Here is a 14,233-nt window from a genome sequence, read left to right as displayed (position 1 = left end):
AAATTTTTTAATGGCCTCACAAAAATATGGTTAAAGACAGTCTGTCTAAACTGAGCACTGAATTTCATTTTTTTTGTGCAAAAAATGTTACTCAATAATCTGTATAGTTTGTTTTTTTAATGTTTCGATGGTAAAAATCAGATCAGTTAATTCATTTTGCAAAACATGGAAAATGATGATTGGTAGATAATTATGAGGTGAACTGCCTCACAAAATAGGGGGAAATGAACTAATTGAATCATCCCAAGAGCACTTACATGTAAAACTGAGAGCACAATACATTAATATGCGACAGATTTGCCACTGCTTCTATTCACAGCATCACAACCACATTTGGTGTCTGATGTATTGTTATAAACAAGTGGAAATGGCACTTAAAGTAAGTCAGTAAAGAGCAACTAAAGCTGACAAAATAAACACATGATTCTGAAGGCACTCAGGGATCAATTTTCAAAATCTTGAAGCCAGAAAAAAAAAATAATTGGAAAAAAAGAATATTAAAAGTTGTTAAAGAGATTGTAGCAGCTCTCTTCTTGCTAAAGAAAAAAAAAAGCCATCTATAATTGATTTAGTGATTTTATGATGTTACGAATGTTCAAAACTGCACAACTCTGTACAAATTTAAAGAAAAATATTTCTTCAATGAAAAATATGGTGGCTTTGGTGCTTATTAGCCAACTGTCTATGGTAGGTCTTTAATCCCTCCAGGTCCCAGTTTCTACGTATACATACATAGAGTGAATTAAATGATAAATATAAAATTCCTTACAATTGTAAGTCTATGTAAGCATAACTAAAATCAGGTCATCCTTGAGTTACCTTTCTGTTTTCTAAAGCTCTAAAATTTAAGAAACAGGAACAAGTAAAAATCTTAATTTAACTTTGCAGAGAAAACTAACATATTTGCCAAGGGAAAATATCTTATGCAAGGGTTTCAACATCTTTTGTATATATTTTAAATGCTGAGGTTAAAAAAAGAGGCCAATTTTTTAAAATTAGAGTATTAGAATTAATGTAATAACAGATATGTTACTTTTAAAAAATAGCAATTAAGAGATCAAAAAACGAACCTTAACTTGATACAGAATCAAATTTCATTAAAGTATTTTTACTATACCACTGATTTATATACCACCATAAATTTATAAAATGATTAGAATCTCTGAAAATAATGATATGCTGGGGAGGCAGCATGATATAATGAAAAGACTATCAGATTGTTTATCAAAAGCTAAAAATCTGCTACTAATAGTTGTAAAATCTTAGAGAAGTAACTATACCTCTCTGCCCTCTGTTCTCACATGTCAAATCTCTAGATGACTGCTATGATATCTTTCAGCTCTGTAATTAGCTGAATAAAATATTTTGTGTTTAGTTTTCTCAACACTGCTACTTCTTATCCCATTTGCTTAAAAATATAATGGTTTTCTATGATTCTACAATTAAAAACATTCCTGATACTTAGCTAAGCTTGTTTAAGAAAAATATGAAGAACTCTAAGGAGACAAGCGAAAGCACAGTGCCAAATGAGACTTAACATGATAATAATGCCCAATATTTTTCCTCTATAACCTCACTTACTCATATATCTCCTAGAGTGCTGCAGTCTGTTCTATCCAAGAGAATATGACGGCTTGTCTATTTCTTGCTAGCAGACAGACTAGACAAGAATCTGCATTTGGGAGTTAGCAAAAGCATGAAATTATACGTGAAAAAAAGTACATATAAATTTGTTTAGGGAAGTTTCATTGCAAAATAAATATTCCCTTAGCCACTCAAAATTTTTTTTCAGTGAATGTTTTATTTTGTTAAATGTTAGCAAAGTCTCAGTTTTTACCCCCCCCAAAAAAAATCTGTTTTTGTAAAACTACAAAAGTTCTACAGTCCAACAATGATTACTAACCTTTTCTCTAAAAGAGAAAATTAACAACAAATTAATTACTTCTTGGCAAAGTAATCTGAAGTAATAAACTTTTACCAAGAAGGCTGTTAAATCAGTCATTCATAGAAAGAATAAGAAGGTGGTTACTATTATACTTTAAATATAATATACATTCATTTTAACTAAATGCAGCCTTGTGATTCAGGCTCCTACTTGTAAAGTAGAAGCAATAATAAGAATTTTATTCATTAACCCAGTATCTCTTAAGTTGTCATCAAATGGAAAATGTATAATATCCATGCAATTTCTTAGGGTGCACTGTGAAGACAATTTAATAAAAAAAAATTTTTTCTTCATTAAAAAGTAGAGTGGCTCAGATTTAGTGTCCTTCTTTCTGCTGAATAGCAGATAGCATACATAATGACCATAAGAATGAGCACCTATCACTTCTTCAAAACCCATACAACAATCATGCACATACCTACTTAGTGAAAATTTCATTCTCTACATTGGAAATGTTTTATATTCTTCTATATTCAATTGTCTTAAGTCATACTGATTTTGTTATTTTTCTATAATATGAATATTATTTTGTGATAAGCATAAAGTAGAAATCAAGAATTTCACAGGCTTAATAATGGTTGGGACATTAAAAAAGACTAATTTTACTTGTCAAGAAAAAGCAGAATCATGGAAATATGTGTTTTTCTCACCTCTTTCTAAGACTCCAATAATTATTTCAATTAATTGCATTGATTCTTAGGTTCAGCAAATCTCTCTAACAAATCTTACAGCTCTGAAACTACAAATAAATTTGCAACAAAAGTACATGTACTTCCTACCAATCAGCAGCAATAAATCCATAATTTAGTTCATATGTATGTATGCATAGACAAGATAGATAATTACTTGTTTTCTTTTCCTTATGTAGAAACCATTGACATATTTGATGCACCATAAATGCTCAGTTTTTAAGAATGTAGGTCAGAGATAAGGAAATCAGATAATTAAATTATACCATGGCAGAAAATGAACATTTTTTTTTCATTCCCAACGGAAATTTAAGAACTTGCTATTCACTAATATTCTCAAATATTCATTTTTTTCTTTAAGTTTTTTCTTAATTATTTCAATTTTTAACATGAAATGAAAATTTAATTTATAAGTAAAAAAAAGAGTTATCCATTTCAGTATTCTTTTCAGAGTAGCAATGCTTGTCCATAAAAGTTACTTATCTTCACTTCTGATTAAGATACTTGTGTTATGTCCAGTGCTAAACTCACCTCTCATGGTTTGTTTAGTCTCAGGATCTCCTCAGTTTCCATTTAGGAAACTGGAAATAGTTCATCTAAATTCATATATATTCAAACTTCAGGGAGTTACTGAAAGCAATTTCACATATGCAAAGCTTTGCACTGGGAAAAAAAAAAAAGCTAAAAAAAAAATAGCATTTGAAAAAATGAAACGAAAAAACAAAAATCACCATCTTTTTTTCCCCCTCAGGAGCCAGTAAGTATCCTTTCCTTTCATTTATTTATAAACTCAATAAAAATGGCAAGGACCCTTTAGGATTGCTTCCCATATAAAGAGTGATTTTTACTAAAATGATTTGTAGATTAACCTGTTTAATCAAACCAAAATAGTCATTTTGCATAACAGATTTGTAAATAAAGATTAGTAAATAATAAAGATTTGTAAATCTTTGAAAACAACCCAAAAGAGTAATTTATATGATAATGATTTTTTTTAAAAAAGTAATACCTTTTTATTTTGACAAGATAAAACAATAAAAGGGAATTTTTATACATTTAAAACTATGCTTGAAGTACACAAAAAATAAATTCAGTATACATCAGTAGCAAGTCTTATTTTGTACAAGTTACAGTATGCCCATAAAAAAATAAAATAAAATAAAACCCCCTGACATTACATTTCTGTGCTGGCAAATATATTTTCTGAAGCAAAGGCACTTTGAAAACCCAATATGGTTTGGTTCATTAAGTTTGCAAAGTACAAACAATTTTACAAACATATGATTATATTGAAGAATGTCAACAATATGACATTACATAAAAACAGATTTTCTTTTTAAAACTTTTTTTTTCTTTTCTAATAACACTGGTTTGTGGGGAATGAGCTGTGTTTTCAGTAGCTTCAGAGAAAACATTACCAATGATCACAGGCCCACAGTCTGAATTTCTACTGAAATAAAGATATGATAGTAGAAAAGAAATAAAAAGAAACCCTAAAAAAAAAATTGGTTTGGAAAAAGAGGGCACAAAAAACAAGACCAAAAGTCCAGGATAGATCTTTTTAATTTTGGCTCCTTAGAAGAGAACTCCTCCACTAGATCATAAAAGATGCATCTACTTGGTCTTCTTCACCTTGGAAGTTGTAGTGGTGATGGCTCTATTTTATAAAAGATGAGGACACAATGTTTTAGATTGTACAGTACCAGAAAACTTTGGTCCAAAAGAGCACAATTTCTGATGATTCACTACATGGCAGCAAAGTCAATCTGTACATAAAGTTGTCTTACTCCAGCCTGAAAAGTTATAAAAGAGAAAATCAATGGAAAATAGAAATGAACAGGAACATATGATTCACAAGATAGTAAGTAAAATCCCATTTCTACATAGATTCTATGGAACAGGTAAAAATTGTTAAATATATCATACAGAACATTCCTATTCACCTACAGGCTTGGCTTAGAGACCTTTGAGGTCTTTCATCTCTAGGATCCCATAAATAATCCGATTCCCATGGATTCAATCATGGCTTTGCAATTGATCCTTATGTTTATTAATCTAGCCCGAATTTCTTTGCTTGATCTTCTCTTCTAAGAGGAACATCAACTTTTATTATTTATAAAAGTTGCCAACACCTACATATAAGTGCTAACAAAGGACAAATATTGGGTATTCTATGCATTCTATTCACTACTGAGTTCCCCTTGTCCCCAGTAACACCTTATGAGTAAACTGTAGGCTACCTAACAACATCAATCACAAAACTAGCATCCATATGGTACTATTATATGTCAGGCACAGTGCAAGTTACAAATATCTCATTTGATCTTCTCAACAGCCCTGGGAAGTTGATACCATTATACCCATTTTACAATTAAGAAAACTGAGACAAACCCAGGGTAAATGACTTGCCCAACATTACACAGCTAGTAAGTGCCTGAGGCTGGATTTAAATCTAAATCTTCTTGACTCTCTTAATCCCTTCACCAACTGACACAGTAACTGTCTGGATGCCCTTTATAATCTAACATCATTATATTTTTCCAGTTTCTTTTTATTTCTAGTGCATTTCCTCTGTTAATTATTTTCTATTTATTTTGTGCATAACTTGTTAGTACATATCCATTTGTGTTTTTTTTTTCCCCATATTAGACTGTGAGCTCCTTAATCGGGAAGAGACTGTTTTTTGTCTTTCTTAGTAACACCAATCCTGGCACATAAATGCTTACTGACTGACTAAGCAGGTACTTTTTAAAAAAATCATTTTTTGTTTATTTAAAAAAAAATCCTTCCAGGCTTACTATATTTAATAGAGGTTTTGAGTTCTTTAAATATAAATAAGGACAACTGTCCATCACTGCTTCTCTGCCTCTGTCTACCAGACAACCCTGAAAAGAAACAAGAATAGCTTCAATATAAGGTCAGGTTGGGACTGAACCCATATGTAGACTCCAAGCAATAAATCAACTCTGCTGGGTGCTGAGGACACAAGCACAATGAAATAATTCATACTGTAAAGAACTCACACTCTAAAAAGAGATAAGTATATGTCAGCATAAATAAATGTATGTATAAACATATACATGAAGCATAATTATAAGTAAATGAAAGTGAATAATATACAGGATGTAAATATACACACAGAATCAAAGTAGTTAATTCAATGTATAGTATTTTGAAAAGGAGGAAGTATGTGTAACTTAGAAGATGTACTTGAACTCCATTTTTTTTATAGCTTTTTGTTTACAAGATATATGAATGGGTAATTTTTTCAGCAATGACAGTTGCAAAACCTTTTGTTCCAACTTTTCTCCTTCCCCCTCCCCGCTCCCCTAGATGGCGGGTTGACCAATACATGTTAAATATGTTAAAGAATAAGTTGGACTGCATTTAAAAGAAGAGAGGATCTTGAACAGAGTAGAAGTAAAATAGAAGTACAAAAGAACAGCCAAAGCAAAGACATAAAAAGAGAAAATAAATGTCAAATGAGAGGATCATCAAACAGTCTATCTGTTTAGGAGGAGCATTCCCCATTCTCCCATCCTATCACCCTTTTCCACCATCTCAGGGGACAATCAAACCCAGGCTAATTGGCTACTTTTACTGTCAATAGTCCTTGGGGATTGCATCATTATTCATCTGCTGCCCCTTATAACCTCTGTAGATTCTCTTCTTTCTTTATCTAAATTATGCCAATCAATCAATACAGATCTAGAAGGAAACTCTGCAAACCTCTCCTTTTGTTCTTTCATTTATCCTCCTCAAACTTACCCATGTTGGCTTCTACTTCAGCGCCCTCTGATACTACATCTCAGATGTCTCTCCAGCACAGACTTATATTTTTCTCGCACAAAACGAGAACTGCCCTAAGGCAGCCACAATGTCATTTCCTGAATCTCCATTTGCATGCTCAAAAAGCAATCTTTGACACCCACTCAATCACAATTAGAGATGCCATAGTATTACACTGATCCCAACTTTTTCAAGGAATTCAGCACTTGGCTCACCATCATTCTCCCCTCTCTAAGTGGCTCTTAAACTAAGGGACTCTACTATCTATGTAGATTAACCCAACTAGCTCAGATTCCTTATATGCCATAACTGGGTGCTGTATGCCACCTCCTTTTCTATCACTATTTATCCATTTCTGTGTCAGCCCCAGAATGCTCCCATCACCTGACTTCCTCATTCCTAATCACCTACTTTTCAATAAGAGAAGGGAGAAGTCACACAACTGTCATGACTGACTACATTCAAAATCATGACTGAAAAATCCTTCTTGTTAAGGATCTTACCCTTGTATATGTACTCAAGAACTGCAGTTGCTCCCTATTGCCTCTAGGATACAAGATAAATTCCTCTGTTTAGGTTTTCAAGTCCTGTACAGCCTTACTTCTGTGTAATAAAACACAGCTCTTTGTTTAAGAATTATCTCAAGCCCAACCTTCCAAATGAAGCTTTTCTTAATATTCCCAACTGCTAGCACCCTGCCTTCCAGACTACTTTGTATTGGCATTGTATATATTTGCATCTGTTCATTTTATATTTATGTTGAATATATTTAGTTGTTGGCTCTACTATTAGAAGATAAGATCCTTGTAAATATACTATTTCTTTTTTGTGCATCCCAAGGACTCAGAACAATGCTTGACACATAGTAGGTACTTGAATATTTATTTATAATTATATTTTGTCAAAGACTTTGCTTCTGTGTCTACTGCTATAACAATATGGTCTGACATGCTTTTATTTTTAACATAATTAGTTATGATATTTTCCTAGTGTTAACCCATCCTTGCTTCTCTGGTATAAATTCTACATCACAGTGAATGATGTTCTGAATAAATTGCTAGCCTTTTGCAAGGATTTTGCTTGAAAATTTTTAACCAATACTTGATAATTTAAGCCTACATATAGTTCTCTTTATTTTTGAGTGTTTTTCTTCTCAATTTTTGTGAATAATTTGTGTAGAGGAGGTATTATTTTTAATCTGATAGAATCCTCCTCTAATTTTTTTTTTTTTTAATAAAAGGTATACTGGCAGATTATTTTACCCAAAGGATGAGAAAAATAGTTATATTCTCAAAGTATACAGAAGCATTGTTCTTGCTTTATGTATAACTGAAAGTGTTTTAGGTATATGGTTGTGATCTCTAAAATAAGTTTCTAATTATGAAACAACTACAAATTATTGTTTTATGAAATTGTTAAAAAAAAATTAGAAGACTTCAGGCAGAAAAGTACTTCATAGCCATCTAGCTCAAATAGCAGTTGAAAACGACCAGTTACAGTGTTTTTTTGGATTCTAAGGACCATCTTGGAAGACAGAAAGAGGATAAATTAGGAAATCACAAATGTATCAAGTTATGGAAGCTGCTGCTTCTTCCTCTCACAGTGCCACAAAAGGCTGACTTTGCCAAAAGCAGGCCTGGTATTATGTAAACTAAAAGTCTTTGAGAAGAGAAGATTGTGTAGGGAGATCTCTGAGAAGTATCCTTCTGGGCACCAGTGGTAAAGAAGGTAGGGATTTTGACACTGTCTTGTTTTGCTTCTACTCCTGCCCTTCTCTAGTTTATTTAAGTCAAATCTAGTTGCCCAATAAAAGATTCCTGTTAAAAACATTGGAAAGCATAAGCACAAAATGATGTTTCCTTAAAATGACAAATAGCATATATCTTAAAAATTAGCAAATATTATGAAAGAAATAAGTTAAAAACCTTCCCAGTAAGATTAGGAATGAAAGAAGGATGGCCTTTATTACCAATATTATTCAATATTGTATTACAAATACTAGCAGTTACAATAATAGAAGAAAAAGAAATTAAAGAAATTTGAATGAGTAATGAGGAAATAAAACTATTTCTTTTTGTATATAATATGATGATATACTTGGAAAATCCTAGAAATTCAATTAAAAAGCCAGTTGAAATAGCAATTTTAACAAAGTAGCAAGATATAAAATAAAGCCATATAAATCCTCAGCATTTCTATCTATCACAAAGCCCCTCAGGAGATAGTAAGAGATGCCCCCATTTAAAATAATCACAACCTAGAAATGGGCTGTTTTCTAAATCGATTTCAGTTGTTTTACAAGCAAGAGCTTTACTGTACTGAATTTAATGTCTCCATCAGCAGATTGTGGTAACCAGCTAATCTATTTGGCATCTGAATATACTCTTTGTTGTTCTTTCTCTGGAGAAATGAATATTTTCATGGTTCAAGCAGTGCCACTTGAGTTAGTTTCACTTTTGTGGATTTATATCATTTAATGCATGTTTATTATTAATATGATACTATCTTTTGAATATAAATTCCTTATTTAATGATAAAGCGAATTTTGATTTTTGTCTTGCAGAGATTGCAACTGCTGCTTTTTTAATTCATGGGATACTGAGTGAGTTCTGTTTAGGTCTCTTATTTTGATTTATTGTGTGTCTGCTTTTTTAGAGACGTTCCTCACCAAAAAAAAAAAAAACAGATTCTATGGTTTTGTTTTCTTATCCATTCTACCACCCTGTCCTTTTATTGGACTGTTTATAGTCCATTAACACTTAAAATTAATAGGAGTTAGATTTCTGTTTGCCTTCATGTTTGTTTCTTCAATAAATTTTTATTGATGTCTGTTTTTTAATCATTATGGTTTTCTCCAGTAGGCCTCTTCTTCTCAGAGAGCTAAGATTGCTAGAACAAATAGTGCTTATAGAGACAAAAGAAAAAAAACAAACAGGAATAGTAAACTAAATAGTCCCAAAAATGTGTGCAATATATAACACCTGTGGAATTCCCAGCTTGATGGGTCTCTCTCTCTCTCTTCTCTCTCTCTCTCTCTCTTTCTCTCTCTCTCTCTCTCTCTCTCTCTCTCTCTCTCTCTCTCTCTCTCTCTCTCTCTCTCTCTCTCTCTCTCTTTCTCTCTCTCTCTTTCTCTCTCTCTCTCTCTCTCTCTTTCTCTCTCTCTCTCTGTCTCTGTCTCTCTCTCTCTCTCTCTTATTTCTTCATTTGAGTCATGACTGATACATTATTATAATTTTATTATATTCACTTTTGACTTTTGTCATTTACAATATTTACAAATTCTGTTTACATTGTCATTACATTGCTATAGTCATTATGAATGCTGCCTTCTTGGCTCTCCTTCACTCTGCATCAGTTCATATAGATTGTTCCATGTATCTCTCTCTATTCATCACCATCATTTTTTTTAGCCATTCTCCAGTTGATGGATATCTACTTGTTTCCAATTTTTTAATCGCAAAAAGTGCTGCTATGAACATTTTAGTATATGAACTTGCTTATATAAGCCCAGTAATGTGCCTATCATTCCACAACCCTTCTGACTTTGATTATATGCTATTTTTGTCCTCTTTGCCAATTTGTAGGAAATGGGATGAAATCTTACATTTGTTTTGACTTATATCTCTCTTCTTCCTAGTGATTTAGATAATTATCCATGTTTTTGCACTTTATCTTTTGAGAAATATCTGTTAGTATCATTTGATTACTTATCTTTTGGGGAATGTTTATTGATTTTATATATGTATACTTCCGCCTTTATCCCTCTCTCTCTGTATACATTTAGAAATGAGTGTCTCTGCTACCACTATTATTGCTGTGGTAATATTCTATCTTTGGCTATTGCATTCTTTCATCATTCCTACAATATATAAATAATTTCTTCAGGTTTATATTTTTTTTCCTAAAAATGCTTTGATCATCTCTTTATTACTGAATATATCCTTTTGGTTTTTTAAGGTTAACCACAGATATGCAGAGGAGGAAATCTAGGGCTGTATTCTAACTACTCTTAGGAAGACATTATTTCATCCCTTCCCACATTTTCTGGCCTCAGGTTATTCAATTTTTTTTTCCTTTGTATTTGAAAGCTTTTCTTCCAGCTACTTTCAGAATTTACTTTTTCCCCCTCCTCACACTGTTCAATTTAATCACTTACATGTCTTGAATTTGAAATATTAGATTTTTTTCAAAAATAAATTATGGATTATTTATTTCACTTGGAAGTTTGCTTCCTGTGTTCAGAAGTTCTAGGCAGTTGCTTGTATTATTTCTTGCATTTTTTTTGCCTTTTGTTTCTCTTCTTCCAGACTGTCTTTTGCTTTTGAATATTTGTAATCTTAATCAATAGTCTTCACTTTTCTTTCTCTGTTGAGACTTTCCATAATGGATTCAAGTTTTTTCTATTTTGCCAATTTGCGCAAACCATAAATATTACCACAATTCTCATTTCTCATCTACATTTACTGCTCCAAATTTGTTTCACTTGTTTTTATGCACATGTATCTTTTCCTCAAGTAAAACTTTACTGTGTCCTTTATTTTTGTCCTCCACAGATTGATCTCCCTTCCTTTAAAAAAACTTCTGAAATTAGGTTCATGGCTTTTTCATAATTTTTTCATTATGTATTTACTTCCCTTTTCTAGGGCAGAAGCACCACAAATGCCTCTCTTTTGTTAATTCTTGTTAACTGATTGGCTGTTGTCCTTTGAACTTGAAGAGAACCAAAATGACATTACTGTGTTTGAGTCCAGTTACATTATGGCCAATTGTGGCTGAACAGATCAATATGAGCTTGAGATTGGAATATTCTGCCATAGGTCAGACATAAATAGTACCTATGAATACTTGGAATAGCTTCTCTAATTTGGTGCATTTCACCTTTCTTTTGGACTAATTCAATTCTACTTAGCCCTTAGAGTACAACACCTTAGAGCACAGCAGGGCAAGCCATGCTGAGTACTCCTGTGGCAGTGTCTCCTCCTATGTCATATAATCTATTCTAAAATTCTCAAGAGATGCCTTGAGAATGTCCTTGTATTGCTTTTCCTGACCATCTTATGTACACTTGCCCTGTATGAGTTCTCCATAAAATAGTTCTTTTGGCAAATATATATTTGGCATTTGAACAATACGGCCAGCTCAATGGAGTTGTGCTCTCTGCAGTAGAGTTGAAATGGTGGGCAGTTTAATTTGAGAAAGGACCTCAGTGTCTGGTCCCTTATCCTGCCAGGTGATTTTCAGAATCTTCCTAAGACAATTCAAATGGAAGCAATTCCACTTCCTGCCCTGGCACTGGTATACTGTCCAAGTTTCACAGGTACAACAGCTCTGGAGCTCTTCAGTTTTGTAGTTAGTCTAATAATACATCTCCTCTCCCATACTTTCTTTCAGAGCCTCCCTAACACTGAGCTAGCTCAGGCAATGCATATGTCAATCTCATTATAAATGTGGACATCCCTGGAAAGTACACTGCTGAGATAAGTGAACTTGCCAACACCATTCAAAACTTCAGCATTTATTGTAATTGATGGTACCATTTATGGATGATGTAGTGCTGGCTAATGGAGGACCTTTATTTCCTGTATTAACTGTAAGGCCAAAATCAGCACCAGCAACAGAAAACTGATCCATACTTTGTTGCATCTCAGCTTCAAAGTTGAGTGCATAATCATCTGCAAACAAAAAGTCATGCACCCATACTCCTTCCACTCTAGTTTTGGCTTGTAGCTTTTTCAAGTTGAGGAATTTATCATTGGTGCAGTAAGTGACTTTGATTCCATATTTGTCCTCACCAAAGACACACAGTCTTTTTTCAGTCCGTTGGTGACTGGAAAAGCTTGAGAGCATTGCTCAGTCTCTAGATTATAGGATATATTTTTTGGAGTTGAAGCCTGAACACTCCTGCTTTCCAAACTATATTATTCCATTCTCTCCTATGAGTGGACTCTCCTCAATGCAGAATAATATTGTATAACTTTAATTTTCTTTCCTTTATAATTTGAAAGCTTTTCTTCTGAACACAGAATTTGTTGTCATTGAAATACTTATACTTAGTCACCATAAAATTTGAAAAGATTTTTTTGCTTTTTGTTTTGTTTTATTTCCTGGAAGAAATTTGTGGATTCTCTTATTAGTATTTGTTTTTCTGAATTCAGAAGTCTAGGGCAAATTTCTATTGTATAGAGTACAGAGTATTTTGAAATGTTATATTATTCTGAGACCTATGATCTTTAAGCTGTATTCGTGTACCTTGTATTCAAAGGCAACTGCTTTAACTTGTAGAGAGTTCAAATGTTCCCTTAATATTATTTCTTTTTTATCTCTTCTTCAGATTTTCCTTCATATTTGTATTTTTCTCTTTTTTTGCATTCTGAATGTATAATCTCTTTCACTTCTTTAGAAAGACTTTCCATTGTGGATTCAATCTTTTTTCCCTTATTCTGTTTTTTGATTTTTTAAAAGTTCTACAGTTTGAGCTCTATCCTGTGAACTATATTGATTACCAATTGCTTCTCTTATGAATTTCATTTCTTTTTTGAACCATTTTTGTTTCTTGTTATTCCAGGTACTCTTCAAATCCATTGGATTCTTTATTTCTTCATGAATTGATTCGCTTTCCTTAAAATCTTATAACATTTTAAAAGAGAATTTTGTAATCTCTTTGAGGATTTAGTACTCATCATCCTTCCTTCTGGTTTTTACAATCATTTCTACTGATTTATCTGCTGATGATGTGGGCTTTTTTTTTTTTTCTATTGTAATCTCTGATGCATTATCCTTCATTTTTAATGTCCTTTTGCTAGATGTTTTCTGCCTCTTAGAGTGTTGAGAGATAAAAGAATTCACCAGTCTCAGTCCCTATCTAAAGTAGTTTCTGGGAACACAGGCTGGCCCCAATTGGGTTTCAATCCCCTTTTTTTCCAAGCCTAGTATAATTTCATGCAGTGATTCTTATTCTCAGTGGTTCCTTTGGTTCTCTTCATTTTGGGAGGGTTATACTGAATCAGTATCTGAACATTTTTCATGTTTGGGAGAAAGCAAAGAGAGTGCTTCCACAAGAGTTCTGTAACTAGAACCAGCTCCTTAAATGAAGGACAGAATATTTTTAACCTCACCCTTTCTTCACACAGTCGGTCAGTTATTTCCTGCTGGTTATGATAGGACTGTGACTAGGGAGAAGTAGTGGTACACTAGCAGCAGTTCTAGTGTGTGGGTAAGAGGGCTCCTAAGGCCACATGTTCACTTTGTGTCTCTGTTAAAGATGCATGGAACTAACAGAGAAAGGGCCCTGAAGAAGTACAATTCTCCAATATCAATAAGGATTTTACCTTGTCAGGGTTCTCTCCTTTGTCCTGTGGATTAAGCTCCATGTACATTTATTTCTGTTTCTATGTATGCAAAAGTGAAAGGGGACAGATTGTGAAGGATTTTAAAAGTCACAGAGAGTATTGTATATTTGCTTTTGAAGCAAATGGAATTTACTGAGTTGTGGGAAAGAGAAAGCGACATGGTCAGATTTGTGCTTTGGTACATCATTTGTACCAAAGATGACTTTGGTAGGTAAGTAGAAGATGGAATGAAATGGGGAGAAATTTGAGGTAGTTGCAAAGGAAGAATCCATAAGATCTGGTAACAGATAGGACAGTGTCAGGTGAGCAAGTTGAAAAGTAAAATATGACAAATGTATGAAGCTACTAAAATTTAACATATTAATAAACTGAAGAGAGAGAGAACTTTAAAACAATTGCCTTAATGCCATAAACCTATCAAGTATCAGAAAGAAGATCTGAAACCAATCCAAATTCATCAC

The 14,233-nt window shown here is 32.9% G+C and overlaps 1 protein-coding gene across 1 annotated transcript in view; it reads right to left on the bottom strand.

Moving 5' to 3' along the window:
* Positions 1-3,622: 3,622 nt before the first annotated feature.
* SLC30A7 (solute carrier family 30 member 7) overlaps positions 3,623-14,233 on the bottom strand; it is an 88,104-nt gene continuing 77,493 nt past the window's right edge. Inside the window, exon 11 of the mRNA XM_074262813.1 lies at positions 3,623-4,427. Within this exon, the coding sequence (XP_074118914.1) occupies positions 4,380-4,427 (48 nt within the window). The 3' untranslated portion in view covers positions 3,623-4,379. The remainder of the gene's footprint in view (positions 4,428-14,233) is intronic.

This window comes from Sminthopsis crassicaudata, chromosome 4 (assembly GCF_048593235.1).
Source record: "Sminthopsis crassicaudata isolate SCR6 chromosome 4, ASM4859323v1, whole genome shotgun sequence".
Classification (NCBI taxonomy): Eukaryota; Metazoa; Chordata; class Mammalia; order Dasyuromorphia; family Dasyuridae; genus Sminthopsis; species Sminthopsis crassicaudata.
The sequence above is the reverse complement of the archived record's forward strand: the minus strand, read 5'-3'. Positions and strand labels throughout refer to the sequence as shown.